Here is a 16,331-nt window from a genome sequence, read left to right as displayed (position 1 = left end):
GATAGCATGTCTAAGACAGATCTGCCCATGTGGGACTTGGCCACAACCAATGCTGATTGCAAGGTGAGAGTATTAAATTCATGGCTGTTGCAATCCTGTCCCCCAAGGCTTGGGGAAGATAGGGTGCTCAGGTAAATGAGGTCATAATGATAGTGATATTTTTGTTCATTTTCCTGGTATGGGCAGCTTAGCAATGGTCATGGAAGAGAAGGAGGTCAAACAGCATGACATTTACTCCTTCATCTCTAGGGTTTTATGTTTTGTTTTACTTTTTCATGGAATATAGGCTTGTTTTCATATGCATGGCAAACTCTAGTAACTAATTATATATGCATCAGTATATATAATTTATATATTTGTATATGATTTATAAATTTGTATATAATTGTATATTTAGGTAAAGCAGCCAAAGTTATTCACACTTTGGACAAAGATCCTGGAAACAAGGAGGGAGAACACCTAATGGTATTACTAATGAAGCTGATCTTTGTTACAATATAACTTTCCCAGACCTAGTGATGAGACAACTTGATTCTGTGAGAGGGAACCATGTCCTATAACTGAGGCAGAGACTCAACATAATTGTAAATGTGAGAAAAAGCATAATGAAAATAAGCCTAATATCCTGCCCATGCAGAATTCTACTCCTCTGACTTTGTTGCATACTGCAGTTTTAAGAGACTGTAAATACATGAAAAAATATTTTTTCAAATTAGTCTTTCTCTTGCTTGCTCAGAGTACCATCCAGACATTGAGCTATGGGACATCAAGCCAGTGGCATTCTTTCTGTGCATGAATTGTGTACTGTCTGCTGTTCTTGCCCTTAGTGAATAACAATTACAAAAATATCTCATGATTCTCTAGAGAGAAATCAAACTTGGTGTTAGTCATTGACACAAACACTCCATTTAGCATGTGACGTCATCTTGAGTACTGTGTGCAGTTCTGGGACTCAAAATTTAAGAACGGTGTTGAAGTCCTCACCTGTGTCCAGAGTTTGGCTTGTCTAGGTTGGAGAAAAGCAGGCTGAGGGGTGACCTCATGGCTCCCTACGGCTTCCTGAGAAGGGTAAGTGGAGTGGGAGATGCTGATCTCTTCTCCTGGGATCCAGTGATAGGATGCATAGGAGTGGTTTGAAGCTGCACCGGGGGGCTTAAACTGGACATTAGGAAGCATTTCTTTACAGAGAGGGTAGTCAAACACTGGAACAATCTTCCTGAAGAGGCGGCGAATGCCCTAGGCTGTCAGTTTGTAAGAGGCATTTGGACAATGCCCTTAATACCAGGCTTTGACTAGGTCAGCCCTGAAGTGGTCAGGCAGTTGGACTAGGTGTTCACTGTAGGTCCCTTCCATAGGCAATAGCCTTTTCTACTCTTTTCTATTCCATTCAATTTCTAAAAAATGCTAACAGTGATAGCTCCAAGATGGAAATGTGTTGTTTACACTGTTTTTTTTTTGCTAATGGGTACAGTTCTAAGACAAATGCTGTGTATTACAAAAGTGCCTGATGAGACTTTAAGATTTGCTAATTGGTTTGATGTGTATGTCCAAAACCAGATTGTATTAGTGATTATCATTTTTGTGTATGGCATTCTGATACAGCAACTAATACAACTGTTCAGGGAAAGAGCATAGAGACTGAGTATTTGTTGTTTTTTCTGGGGGTTTCTTATGTGCATTTTCTAGTATGTGAGAAAATCCATAGGAAAATATAGTTACAGTGCAAAAAATAGTAGCATTTGAAACCAAACCCTACAGAAATCATGGCTGTGTACAGCTACTTTAGAACCTGTGTTCACAGCCTCCTGTGTGGATGACTGTACCTTAATTACTTCAGCATAGTTACTGGTAGGCCTGAAGCCAGGGACCTTACTGCTCCAGAGATGAGGAATAAGATTCCCTACGGTATGTGGTCGGCAGACAGCAGCCTCTGCAGGTGCGGAGGGAAGTGCTGGTACCTCCCTCTGTCATGGTAAAGCTCTTCCTTCCCCATTCTTGTCAGCTTCGTCATGTAGGACCTGGTACTCTCTGAGCTGCTCTCGACAGGACTTTGTTATCAGCTTTTGAAGCGCCTTTTGTTGTTGATGGCGTTGATGCTATTGTTGATGTTGTTCTTGTTGTGTTCTAACACCCGGTGAATTTTCTTGTGGAAATGGTGGGTTTTTTGGTTGGTTTTTTTTTTTTTTTTTTGTTTTTTGTTTTTTTTTTTTTTTATTGCCGTGTTTGGGGCCCTTACCAAACAGCTTTAATAGGACAATTTGATGCTCTACAAACTAATGAGGGGCATATGATTTTACGTGCTGCATCAAATAAACAAGAGGCAAAGACGGACCGCGCGTTTCAGGCCGGCTTGGCCCTCGCAGCCGTCTCTCGCCCCCGGGGAGCCGGAGGTGCTGCTCGTGCTGATGATGGCCGGGAAGGCCGGCAGGGGTACGGGCGGTGCAGGCGGGCAAGAGCTAGACAAGCACGCCGAGCCGCCCCCGGCCTTCCCCTGTCGATGGCGCTGCCCCTGCCTCTCTGCGGCGAAGGCTGCCGGGGGCCGCCAAGGCCGGCGAACTCGGTGCCGCTCCAGGGGCAGGGCCGCAGCCGCTGCCCCCCCGTTCCCGCCCTGGTTATGAAACCGCGGGGGAGGGGCCAGTGCCGGCCGCCGGCCGCGGCGGCGCCGGGAGAGCCGAGGCCGCGGGAGCGCAGGTGAGAGCGGGGTGGGATTCCCGCCCAGGCCGCGGGGGCAGCGGGCCGCGCCAGGGGCTGCGGGGCGGCCCCGCGCCGGGCCCGGACGTGCCGGAAGAGGGGCGCAGCCTGACCAAGAGCCTGCCGTGCCCGCCGAGCTGTATTTAACGTGGGCAGATATCCGTGACGGCCATTCAGGAATTCTAAACAAGCTCACCGAGAGCACAGGCTCAGCCTAGGGATGCTGTGCGGGAAGGCGCTGCGGCTGCGGGGCGCGTTTGGCGCACGGCCCGCTGGCGGCAGAGAAGGCCGTGGGAGGCCCTTGCTTTTCCTCAGGGGCCTGGTGGCGTTGTGGCCGGCATAACATGGGACACGAGTGGCTGAATCCCACCGCCGTCAGAAGAGCAATTCCGGTGTGGTTGCCGGGCAGTGTAGGAGCCCGATCCAAATACCAGGTGGCGGTTGTGAGGAAAAGTGGCCATTATGCAGGAAGTACCTTCTGAGCCCATTTGTTGCAAGGCCAGTCAGCCCTGGCCATCGTCATAAAAATTATGACCTTTTGCTTAGCTGAATCTAAAGAGCTCAGTGTGAGCTACCAGAAAAACAGTTAGGGTATTATGTGGTTTCACAGATGTACTTTATGCAGATCTTTGGGTTTCAGGCTTGAAAGTCTGGTAGAGGCACATCTGTCAAAACATATTCTAGTGCTATACATTAATTTTCATATGTGAACAAATAAGATTTTATTGAACAGTAAGTAATTTTATTCTTCAGTAGAGAACAACAAAAAGCTAGTATCATCCCAATGAAAGAGGATACAGGTCTAATCACTACCTTCAGACTAACTGGGATATGTTCCATTCCACTTTTCCTCTCTGTCCTCTGATTAGAAGTGTTTGACAGTCTTACCTTCCATGCTTTGTTTGCTTTCAGTGGTCAGACAGAATGGCTCCAGTGAACCAGCCAAAGGATAAGAAGCGTGAGAGGACATGTCAGCATTGGCCAGAAGAGGCAAAATCAGCTGGGAAGAGGAAACGGGACTATGGAGAACGAGGGAATGAGAAACAAGAGAAGAAGTTGTTTGTGAGGAAAACATCTAAACCCTCAGGGAAAATCGGTAACATTTCTTCAGAATCTTATTCTTTCTCCTTACCAGAATTACTGCAAATGACAGGCATTGACTAGTTGAAAAGGAAGAATGCCAAGAAGCATGTTCAGACATGAGTGTTCAGATGGGGTTAGATGTTGAAGTAATAGGCAGACGTGTGTTGGGGTAGTACATCCTCCAAGTTTTTGTCGGGTGAGTGTGTGTGCATGAGACTCTGTACCCCTTGATAAAAGCCTGGAGCATTGAAGATGCTGTTATAGCTCATTTGAGGGTGGTCAAGTTTTATGGAATTCCTGTATTACCAGATCTCTGCTTTAGTATCAGACAGACCAGTCTTGGTAATACATTCTTACTCTCATGCAATTATGAATGCAGTTGTTAGTTTTAAGACTGGTATCCCACAGCATCCAGTTTGAACTGGTATTTGAACCCCATTCTTTCCCTGTTCTAACTTTTGCTACAGTTAGTAGGAATACTTTCTACCTCTGTTCAGATCATAAAGGACAGAATTCCTCTAATTACTTCTCCTCATGTGCATTTTTTTCCTTTAGTGACTAACTTACGAAAAAGACCAAATCTTCAAGATTTGTGATGTAATGTGGAGTTGTGATTAATTTCTAATATACTGGAAAGTTTAATGCTTTGCATTTATTGAGGAAGTTTTCTAGACTTTATATACAGTAACTTCATAGAATCATTTAGGTTCAAAAAGACCTTTAAGATCATAGAATTCAACTGGTAACACAGCACTGCTAAATCCACTACTAAACCATGTCCTTAAATGCCACATCTACACATTTTTAAAAATATCTTTAGGAATGGGGACTCATCCACTTCCCTGGGCAGCTTGTTCCAATGGTTGACAACTATTTCAGTCAAGAAATTTTTCATGATAGCCAGTCTAAACCTCTCCTGGTGTAACTAGAGACCCTTTTCTCCTTCCTATCACTTGTTACTTGGGAGAAGAGACCAACTCCCCTCTTGGTACAGTCTCCTTTCAGGTGGTTGTAGAGAGCAATATGGTCTCCCCTCAGCCTTCTTTTCTCAGATAAAACCTTTAATTCCAGTGGTTTAGGAGATCACTAGGGTTACTGCCTTGTGTGGAGATACTCTGTGTTTTCCATACAATTTTGGCTTAAGGATCCAGAAATTACTGAAGTGTTTTTCAAAAGTCAGAGATACAGGGGTTGTATGATTTTGCACATTTCCATTGTGTGGTATGCAAGTCCAAACTTGGGGGTTAGCAGGGGGAACAGTGACTGTGGAGGCAAAATGCTCTGTTTGAAAGGAGTTCTGTCTATAATTGTGGACATCTTCTGTGGTTAACTTAGCTACATGATTTTATTGTAATTTCATGATGTGATTTTTGTATTTGGTAAGCATCTGCCATTCCTGTAAGATACTTCAGAGAAGTGAGGCTAATCATATTTTTTCCCTTAACCCTTTCTTAAAAAGATGAAGACCTTTGTATTTGAGCTTTCCCATTCTGTGTTCCAGTTTGAATGTGTTTGGAATTTTTTTTTTCTCCTGATCCATATAGGGCAGTTTTCGTTTCTTACAATTAAACCACCTTTTTAGAGGGTTTCTTTCAGCTGATTCTAAAAAGGCCTGAAGCTTTGTTTCTTAGTAAATGATCCTTCATTGTAAAATGGAATCTGAAAAAAACCCCTCAATTTCTGTCACCTCTAAAGAAGGAACTGTGAATACCAATTCTTCAGTGAAAAAAGGAGCTAGAATAGAAATATTTATGTACATATTTCAACAAGTGTGACAAGTGTTCTCACTATGTGAACAAATAAGTGTGCTTTTTTCCATCATTGCCTTAAAGAAAGATTTAATTTAGGTTCTAATCATATAGGATGATACATGTGTTTTCAGTCTTCTGTGTTTGTTTTTTTTAATAAGTGTCCTTAAATGAAAATAGCATTTGTGTTTCTTAAGAAATGTGTTTGACATTTAGATTGCATGGGGTGTTACAGACCATTGTTGTGGGAATGATTAGATCATAGACACAGGACTGAACAGATCTAATTTTACATAAAGGTCCCTGAAGACAAAAATTTGGAACATCAACAAAATCTAGAAACAAGCTGTGCTCTCAGCAAAAATCACTCCAAACAGAAAGGTTTTCAGGCGGTGAGGTGTCAGCAGGTCTGTTATCAAAAATAAACCTCACAGTGCTGTAAGCAGACTGTATGGGCTACAGCATGAGCAGACAGAAAGTTCTGATTCACAGCAGGCTTTTCAGGAACTGTGTGGGAGCTCATGTTGCCATACTTGGGAAATTTTCAGGTGTTCCTGCTGATCACACATGTGACTTTTCTTTTGCTGTATTCAGGGGCTTACCACCTCCCATGGCATATTTCCAAGTTGCTGGGGCTTTGGATAGCAGCATCGTGTTTTGGGTGTGAAACATTGAAATGTTATGTTGTTCAGGAGGTGCACACCCACCTGTGGCATTGCTTTAGTCCTTTTCTGTTATCTTTGGTAAATCTGTGGGAAAGAGAAGGAAGGTTTAACAAGAGAAAGCATACACAAATCTCTGGCAGCCTATGGGATGCACTGGACTCCATAATTGCAGAAGCTGCTGCACCTTAGATGTGTAAGAATTATTTAGAAGCTTTTATCTTGTGGCTGAAGCTTTTCATGGATGTAGCAGAAAATGCAGATGTCTTCCTATATTTTTTATACTGAATGAGCAAGACAGGTGTTGCTAATCAGTAAGTTTTACTCTTTTCCTCACTGGCAGGTTGCAGTGGAGCTGGATTTGTGATGAGAAACAAGAGAGTCCTCTCCTCTCAGCTGGAGCGGCGATGCAGCATTGTTCATTATGTCTACCAGAAAATGCTGGGAGGCTCCATTCAGGCACAGCTCAGGCAGGTGAGGAGTGTATCCTTCAGGACCTGTTGGACCTGTTGTCCCCTGAGGGACATCTCAGCTCCCTACATCAAAAGAACTTCAACACAAGCAGAGGAACTTTAAGGAGCCTAAAAAGTTCCCCACATACACAGTTTGTGGCTCCAAGTCTGGTGCACCCTCACGTTTCTTAAGTCTGTAAAATGCAAGAGCTGAGATGCCTTTTCCTTTCAGTTGACCCAACCCTGCCAATTTTTATCCTTTGTTAATTCTGTATTTCCTTGAGTCATATTTAAACTTGTCCACTCTCCCAGCTGAGTTATTGCACAGTGATACTTTTGCCTGCCGTTCTGACTGTTTTGTGATACGGTTCTTGTATCCACTCTACTTTGTCAGTCTTATCAGGTTAAGTGTTGATTTTTTTCCTCTTCACAGACATAGTCTTCAAGTCCATAACGTTTATTGTTTCATAGAGCCAAGTGCCTTTCATTTGAAAATTAATTCTTCCTGTAACATCCATAGGTGGGAAGCACCTGGGCAAGCTTTGTTGTTAAGATTTTGTGTCAACATATTAACATTAATGACAGTTAGAAATTGTTAGCATTCCTCATTCAGAGAATCTCAGGGATGCTTGCAAAAGTCATAATTTTCTTTACCTTTTTAACAGAGACTGGAGCTGGCTTTTCTGCGTTCTCTTTCCTCATACTGCCTCTTTCGAAGAGCAAGTCCCTTTGACAGGAGAGTGACGTGTCTGGAATGGCACCCAACCCACCCCAGTACGCTAGCTGTCGGTTCCAAAGGTGGAGACATCATCCTTTGGGACTGTGAAGTACTTGATAAAACCTGCTTCATAAAGGGGGTAAGCCTCTGTGTGTGAGGAATGGGTGGGAGGGAAAACTGGATTACTATGAAATACTGCAGATAGAAACTGAGGTTTGTTGTGAGAAGCGCATAAGGGTCTTGGGTTTCAGAGTAGCTAGTTATGGGTGAGACTGAGATGCAGTAGCATGTATGTTCCCAAGTCCCAGACTGTTTTAGCACTGGGGAGAGCTGAGGCATGGTGATTAAGTTCATAATGAAGCAGCACTTGGTCTGTGCTGAGTGGAAAAATAATACAGCAACTGGCAAAACCAAGGGATGCCAGAAACAAGTAGGCAGAGAGAGTTTGTCCGGTTTAGGTTTCGATCTTTCTCTGCTCATCTTTTATTGTGGCAGATGAAGAAACATCTTGGGGGAGAAACAAGGTACCTTTATGTCAAGTGAGAAACTAAGATAGAATGAATGGTGTGTATATATGGCATACCCCCTCATTGCTGTATTCAGCCATTTCCATTCCAGCTGAGGATGAAAGATTGTACCTTTTATCACCCTTCTAAGTTAAGACAGATACACATTGAGAGGCCTATCCTCCAGAAATTCCAGAGTCACTTTTCTCTTTTTGTAAGTAGTGTGGTGCCAGACAGCAAGGGAGTACCTTGCCTGGGGACTGAAGGAATTCAGATTTGTCCTCCAGGAGGGCAGCTCCTGGTTTAGACAACTGTCATGTCAGAGACATGGTTGTCTTTCCTGCTTAGAGGACTGTGGTGTGTTTCACTGTTACTGTTAAAGACATAGCAGTGCCTGCAGACTTAGAGAACACACTTTTCTCCTTCCCCATCACTCAGTGGATTTTTCTTTTGTTCATCCCCTTCCTTGTAGATGGGAGCTGGAGGGGCCATCACAGCAATGAAGTTTAACCCTTTTAACCCTAGTCAGCTGTACACTGCGTCAGTTGCCGGCACTACCGCCCTGCAGGATTTTAATGGCCATACTGTCCGGGTCTTCACCAGCACCGAGGACTGGGAGTAAGAATACAGTAATGCTTTGGGCCTCTGTGTCCTGCTGGCAGAAAGCACTACAGAGAGCAAGAGAAACAGAAAGAGATATGTTTGTCTCTAATATGTGAGAGCTGGGCTTCCTCTTCCCAATATACATGTCCTTTGTCCTCTGAATTTCAGTGAGGCTCATTCTTTTTATTTTTCCTTGGAATGGGGTAGTGGGTAGGAAAGAGCTTTTCACTAATGGGGAGGGACTCTTTGATGCTGCTTACTTCCTGTGTTATGTGAGTGAGTGGGGATCCAGTGGATTTCCTTACTTGTCTGTTCTTAACACATCAGAAAGCTCTGTGCCCTGGGGACTGTCTAACCTCTTCATCTGCTAGCAGTGCTGCTTGTTGTCAGGTGGTTTTTATAGGACAGTTCATAGTTTTCTCCATGCTTCTCCTCAAAGACCACTGACTTCAAGCAGTGCCTGCCATTAGGGTCATGCCAGTTCGTCCCACCAAGCTTCTGGTGCTTGTCTAAAATACCAAAATTAAGAGTCTGGGTTCCTTCAGTAGTGAGGGAAAAGAGGAGATGAATTGCTAGAAGCAGCTCTCAGAATTATCTTCTCAAGACTGTTTTTTTGTCTGTGGACTCATGAGGAAGCCTGAGATCTTCACTTAGTTACTTGAGTTCTGTGCTTGAAGGTAAGTGAGAGAATTTGAGTTAGCTTTCACTTTACTTTCCCCCACCTAATTCTTTCTGAGTGCAGCTTTCATGATTACTTTCACCTGCAAGCTTATAATAGGGCAGAAGGTGAACCCAAGTCATGCTGGGATGACTGGTGGGGTAAGAGGAGAGATAAACTGCATCCTGAGACCCAAGTAGTTGTTCTGTGAGCAGCAGATGGAGTGCACATGAGTACCAGAGAGTTTGGGGACTCCCAGGTAGCACTCTTTTCTTCTTTGTGTAGGGTTTCCACTTTTGCTGAGTAGATGAGCTAGAGGAAAACAACATAACAACAATGACAATACAACATAACACAGAACATAACATTCCTGCCATAGGGTTAGCATAAGTGAGATTTGCACTTGGCTTTTCCTGCTTGTTGTACCTTGAGAAAGACCAGATACAGCACTGGAAGCAGCCTGTAGGGAGCTAGTCAATGTAGCCTCTGTAAGAAAAGCTTGGTGCTGGGCTATGAGACTTTACGTGGTTCATGCAGAGAATGGTGCTGGTGTTGCTTGTGATCTCCTAAGCATGGTCTGAGCCAGGTAGTTCACTGCAGATCAGTCCTACGTCCATAATAGAAGCAGCAGTCCTTGCTGCTAATGAGGTTTGCAGCCCAAACTTTGAAGGCTCAGAATGTGTGTGCTTGGATTTGAAACAGGTTAGGAAAAAAGAGTTCTTGTGTATGTGCTCTGCCAGAAAGCAGTGCTTGTACCTAGAGAAACTGACAGTGTGTACCAGGAGGTGACTGTTGAGTTAAGATTTTTACTTTCACTCTAACCTTGATGTCTCTTGGCTTTGTGTGTATTTCAGAAAGGGCCAGGAGATTCTCTCGGAGACATCAAGTTCAGTCCTTATGAGGCAGAGAAGCTTTATGTGGCATCAGGTGATGGCACCCTAAGTCTGCAGGATCTTGAGGGCAGAGCGGTGCAGGTGATCTCTCGTGCCCTGGACTGTGGCCATGAGCATCATAATGTTTGGTGAGAAGAGGGCACTGCAAGGTTAATTCTCTGTTCCTTGGGGTTAATGCTATGTTGCTTCTTCATCTCTGTCAGTGTTAGGAGGCTCTTGGTATGAACTGGTCCCCTGGGGGAGCTTGGAGATAGAGTCCTGGTTGCTAGGCAGCCACAGGGCACTTAACATAGGCTTTTACATTAGCTGAGCATGCCGCCCACATCTTCCCATGTTACTGTCTGGTGATGCCGTCTCCTATCTTGCAGATACTGATGGCTTTTCACTTTATGAAGTGTGAGGTGAGAAGAGCAGGGTAACTTCCTTCTCTTTATTGTTGTCAGTAGTCTGTTGTCATTGGCAGCTCAGGTAGCATAAGGAAAGCCATGCAACATTCCTGCACAATCTGAGTTTCAGTTTATTGAGTTTACCTTGTGGCCCTTTTGCAGACTTCAGGCTCACCATGTTCATTTCCATGGCCTTGAATTCTTAGAATAATGTATCTTGCAAGTGAAGCTTTTGCAACAAGTTCCCAAAGGACCCCAGCTTTATTCTCACCACCCTTCTTCTGGGAGAGCTGGCATTAAGACATATGTCTTGATAAGATAAGTTTCTATTCAGTTTTGTTTCCTGAAGCATGAAGTTGAGACGGTTTAATGTGCAACTTCTCAGTCCAAAGCTTCTGTCTTTACTGCTGCTTCAGTGTTTTGTAGAAAATATAATTTTAAAGCTGTTACTCCACAAAGCTGATCTTTCCCAAGGTATTTTCATGTGCAGGCACCAAGTGGTTCTTCAGCCTTGATTATGTTCCACTGTTGCAATGTGTTACACTCCACCTAATAAGCACTTCAGAATGACTTTGAAGGTGTTTCACATTCAGTCACAGACAAAGCATTACTGATAAGCTGTCCTTCTTCCTGATACTCAGGCCCATACCACCAGGCAGGAGATTGCAGTTACAATCTGTTGCAGTCTCCCTTGTCAGGGAGGAGATGTGAACCAGAACTCCACTGTCTTCACTTTCTTGTAGGGACAGCACTGATTTGTGTCTTTCCCTCTAGTTGCTGGTACTGCAGTGTGGACGTTTCTGCAAGCTGCCGTGCAGTGGTGACAGGTGATAATGTGGGCAATGTGGTCCTGCTCAGCACTTCTGGTGAAGAGGTTTGTATGGCTCCATGCTGCATCTCTACAGGAATCTTCATGGCTTATGAGCTTTCCCACTCTACAGGGATACTGCAAACAGGAGCAAGTGACTTGCAGCTCAGGAGATGAGTTCACTCATTGTCTGGGTGGTGAGAAATCCTCCACCTCTGCTACCCAGTCGACATTTTACTTTGTTGAGTATAATAGTAATAATTTCTAAAAAAGAAATTATTACCTGTCACATGCTGCCCCTTCCTTCAGAGTATTTGCTACTAGCCAGAGTAATTATAGGGTAACCTAAAGATGTGAGCACCCTCTGCCAACAACCTTCACACTTCCAGAAACTTAGTGCCCTGATGGGAGTAATTTAGGAGGTACTGCTTTGCTGTGCACCCTTCCATGACCTGAGAGTAGGCACGGGGCAGTAGTGCAGTGAATGCTGGGATGGAAATTGCACTCCTGCTGTTGGACACGAGAGGGCAGGCAGAGGCAGACTCTGAGTCTGGAGCGAAAGAGGAGAGAACAGTTGGAGTGGGCCCTGCTTCAGGAGCCTGCTGAAAAATTTGCCACCCAGTGATCTGTGGCCAGAGGCAGCTGTGGAAAGTAGTGGGCAGAGTCAGAAGTGCTCCAAGTGACTTGTCCTTATTCAGTGTTAGTTGCTGACTTACGTTTTTTCCCCCTGAAAGAATGTGACAGTCTTTTCTGCAGTAGGGAGATATCCATTATTCTAGAGAGGATAGGCCAGATTCAGCCTTTAGATTAATCTTCTGACTTCGTATAGAAATTTATTCATGGCTGCTTTGTGTTTAGTTGTTGTTGTTAATTGAAATATTTGTTCTACCCTCATGTTTCTTTGGTGACATGTTTCTAGAAGCCAATTATATCTTCTCTCACTTTTTTTACTTAAAGGAAGGTTTTTTGATTTTCCACACAAAGCAGTTCCTTCCATCTTGTTATCCTGGCAGCAGATTTTCTCTACCCGTTCCAGTTTGTTTAAATCGTTCTGCAAGTGAAAGGCTGGCACTGCTTAAGGTCTTCAGCTATGATCTTGCTTAGTACAGTGTCACTAGTACTTCCCTCCCTGAAGGCCTGGGCTTGTGTTTTCTTTTCTTATAGCTGTAATAAACTGTCAGATCAGAGTTTTTCTAGAATGAAATAATTATTTCCTAAGGTCATTCTTTTCCTTTCTTGTTTCGAGTGAATACACTCTTGGTGTATTGTAGAAGATTTGTTACTCTGTAAATGGGAGACATCTTTACTTGGCACTAGTAGATTATAATTTCATTTCTTGATTCCATATCTTGATTATTTTTTTTCTACATGATTTTCTGTTTGCTGCAGGTCTGGAAGCTGAAATTGCACAAGAAGAAAGTGACTCATGTAGAGTTTAACTCCCGATGTGAGTGGATGTTTGCCACAGCATCTGTGGATCAGACAGTCAAAATCTGGGACCTCAGAAACATCAAAAACAAAACAAACTTTCTTCATCTGCTTCCACATGAGAAACCTGTCAATGCAGGTGAGTTAAGGATTTCATTGCATATTCCATTGCACTGGATTTCTACAGAGAGTCCACGCAGCTCAGCTTTTATTGTGGCGGCAGTGTTAGGTTTTGCTCAGATTCAAAGTTGCATGGTAATTAAAGCAAGGAAGCTGTTGGGAATGTGTGGCCAGAGGCAGGGAGGTGGCTAGGGCAGCTGCAGCACCTTCTTAAGACTTGCCATACAAACTGTGACACTGTACCTTAAAAATGAGTTTGAAAGCAGCAGTGGCTGAGATTAGAAAACAGAATTTATTGGGGCAATCCCTTTAACAAGAGCCGAAAATGGAACTCAAACCTCTGTTTCTTGGGTGCAACTTTACCAGTTGATGGTAAAAACTGCAGGTGTCCATCTCATTATTCCACTGTATTTCCACTTGAATGAGCAAGTCTTTTTCTTTGCAATGTTTCCTCCTGTGATTCTGAAATGAGAATAAATTTTCTTCTTAGGTAACCCAGTACGGTAGGTTTCAGCTTTCTTTTTGTAAGAGTTTTGAGTTTGTTTGAGACAGGTAGTCTGTCTTGTCAAAGTCTTACCTATTGGGACCTACAGCCATATTGACATCTTCATTAAAGAACTATTGATGGATTTTCAGTCAGCAAAATGTGACACTTACATTTCTTGTCAGTCACAGAATTGTGATCTTAACTTTGCCTTATTGTCCCGCTTTCCTAGCTTACTTCAGCCCAACACATGGTGCCAAGCTTCTGAGCACAGATCAGCACAATGAAATCAGGGTTTACTCATCTTCAGACTGGACCAAACCACAGCATCTGATTCCACATCCACACAGACAATTTCAGCACCTCACACCTATTAAGGTGAGTTAAGTCTAAGAGAAGCATCATGCTTGGTGCTAGCAGCCATCTGCAAATCAAAAATGGTCTGATTTCTGGTCAAGATACTACACTGGTGGGTGGATATTTACACTGCTGCAACTCCCAGTGGAGCGGTGTTCTCAGGCTGTGGGTGGGATATAATAAGAGTTGTTCCCAGTGTCAGTTGTCTGGGTTGTGTCAGTGCTGAGCTGTGTCCCTTTCTCTAAGCTCTCCATGACTCTGTTTCCTGATCAGGCAACGTGGCATCCTCGCTATGACCTCATTGTCGTAGGTCGCTACCCAGACCCCAAGTTCCCCGGGTACACACTGAACGAGCTGCGCACTGTGGATGTGTTCGATGGAAACACCGGCGAGATGGTTTGTCAGCTCTACGATCCAAATGCTTCTGGGATCATCTCGGTGAGCTGAGTGCTGCGGCTGAAAGGGCTGTCAATAACACTGCTCTGTCTCTGGAAAGAGGCACGGCTTAGGGACCAGAACCACATCCAGTTTACTTGTGACAGACTCATGCTGTCATGGGATACGGCTGCCAGCATTAACTGCTGACTCAAGCAGGGCTAGTCCATGGGCCTTTGTGGGGTTTTTGTGATACTCTTAGGGAACACTTGTTTTTCCAGATGGTTTGTTGCTGTTATATAAGCTGTGGTGCTCTTATGACTTACGTAAGCAGTGATGCTGTTACAGACTCTGTGTTTTCATTTTCAGCTCAATAAATTTAACCCTATGGGAGACACACTGGCTTCTGGCATGGGTAAGTAAAGAGAACCTGGGGCACTAAATGTGTGGGTTCTAGTCCCAGAAAAGGGCTGGCTTGTTACTCCATGCCATCCATGAAGCAGTAGAAGAAAACAATGGAGGAGGGAAAGCCTTTTCCTGCTAGGCTGTGCTGTTTCCCTTTGTTTAGTTTATCTCATTTCCTAGGCCGCAGAGCCAAGTTTAGTCAGCTTTTCACAGGCTGTGTGGGATTAAGTTAGCTGGCTATAGATTTAGGTCTTAGACCTGTGACAGATGACACTAGGAATTATGTATATTTCTTAGTTAGATCAGATTTCCATGGCTATGTGGACACAGCATCTGCAATAACTATTTTTGCATCCTTTATACTTTGGAAATACCTTAGAAAAAGTCTTTTGAATTTCTGGCATTTAAGTGGCACAGCCTAAGGTATTACGACTGATGTAGAGTTTCTGATATACAGTATTTAATTTTTCTTTTCAGGCTTTAATATTCTGATCTGGAACCAGGAGGAGATGGCAGCCAAGAAGCATGAACATCTCTTGAAAGCCATGACAAACGAGATCGAACCATGAGAGAACAGGGGATTGGAAGCTGGAGTTCATCCAGACATGGAGGGCAGAGGCAGGCAAATCCTGGCACAAGCAAACTAAAAAGCTAAGTTAATGTCTGGGGAGCTGTAGGAGATGAAAACAAAACGCAGTGATTCTAAACCGCAGGGAAGGAAGTAAAAAGAGAAGGATCTAGAGAACTGCTTTAGTATTTTGTTCCTTTCTGAATCCCAGCGTACAAACTCACTTGTTGGCAATGGGCAGTATAAGCCATGTGGGGAATTAGACTTTGTCCTTCCTCCCCAGATCTGATGTTGCTTCCCTGATCCTCTTGGCCTCCCTTTGTAGAAAGTTGTGTCAGTACTTGGTTCCTCCAAGTGGAGTTACTACTCGTTTTCTGAGGCACTAGGAAAACTTCAAAGATGTTCCCAGATCTTGCTGAAGTTACTGCTTTCAGCCTACCATATCTGTTTGTCATCACTTGTCAGAGGCTCCCATTTCCTGTAGTCTGCAGTGGAGCAGCTCATGACAGGGTCCCCAGCCCGTTCTAGCCCAGCCAAGTTGAGAAACCATTTGCTAACAGGACTGACATCCTGAAAAGATAGAATGTTCACAGGGGTGAATTCATGGATAGCTTGGGTATCTTAGGATACCAAGCTCTCCCATATGCAAGCTTGGAAAATGTGTTGGTCAAGACATCAGGCTTAGCCTATTCTTTGCTTGCAGCTGTTTAACTGAACCACAAAGAACAGGATGCCAGAGGTCTCTATCATTGATTGCAAGGACAGTATGGTGCTGGGCACCTACTGATTCTGTGGTTTCTATTTTCAGAGTTCTAGGCTGTTTCTTGTTAATGATTAGGCATTTTTTTTCACCTATACCTATGCGCTTCAGAATGTTTGATAACAGTGTTATAAAACAGAAATGAGGGATTTCTTCCAAATACCCTGCTCAGAGCCAAATCTCAAGACTGTTGTTAAAGGGTTAAATTTTGCTTTTTCTACTTTGTTTACAAGGCTGCTGCTGTCCCAGAGGTTGATGGGATGGGATGGGCTCCAGGCCTGTGCAGATTCTCCACATTCACGTTTATAGTTTTGCAATATTAATAAAATTTTGTACTAAACTAAAATTCTTTGATAGAGTGGCTTCTTTGAGGATACTACCGAACTGCTTTTGTAGGGGAGAAGTTTTCTACAGGAGGGCTGAGACGTAGTACTGGGTCTGCAGCAGACCCCTCCAAGTTGGACAGCATTCATCATCAGCTGTATCCCTGAACAGCTGCTGCAGTCAAATCCAGTTTATGTCAAATCTCCCCGTGCCATGTGTGGGATTGTGAAACAGGGAATTCCTTTAGGGGGGTATGCTGCTTTCCAACACTGAGCACACTGGTGCTAACCCTGTGAACTCCT

At 43.8% G+C, this 16,331-nt stretch overlaps 1 protein-coding gene across 2 annotated transcripts; it reads left to right on the top strand.

The window, feature by feature from the left end:
- The first annotated feature begins 2,708 nt into the window (after positions 1-2,708).
- DDB2 (damage specific DNA binding protein 2) lies at positions 2,709-16,328 on the top strand. 2 transcript variants are annotated; one of them, XM_041402797.1, is made up of 11 exons: positions 2,709-3,125; positions 3,604-3,787; positions 6,528-6,658; positions 7,302-7,493; positions 9,976-10,142; positions 11,175-11,274; positions 12,598-12,775; positions 13,473-13,618; positions 13,871-14,035; positions 14,342-14,387; positions 14,855-16,328. In XM_041402797.1, the coding sequence occupies exons 1-11, from the start codon at positions 3,036-3,038 to the stop codon at positions 14,944-14,946; spliced, it is 1,491 nt and encodes a 496-aa protein (XP_041258731.1). In that variant the 5' UTR covers positions 2,709-3,035; the 3' UTR covers positions 14,947-16,328. The 2 variants fall into 2 exon arrangements, with proteins under 2 accessions (XP_041258731.1, XP_041258739.1); XM_041402805.1 differs by lacking the exon at positions 9,976-10,142 and adding an exon at positions 8,333-8,478.
- The last annotated feature ends 3 nt before the right edge of the window (positions 16,329-16,331 follow it).

This window comes from Onychostruthus taczanowskii, unplaced genomic scaffold (assembly GCF_017590055.1).
Source record: "Onychostruthus taczanowskii isolate IOZ18803 unplaced genomic scaffold, ASM1759005v1 scaffold1, whole genome shotgun sequence".
In the NCBI taxonomy this organism is placed as follows: Eukaryota; Metazoa; Chordata; class Aves; order Passeriformes; family Passeridae; genus Onychostruthus; species Onychostruthus taczanowskii.
This window is presented reverse-complemented; position numbering and strand designations above follow the sequence as displayed.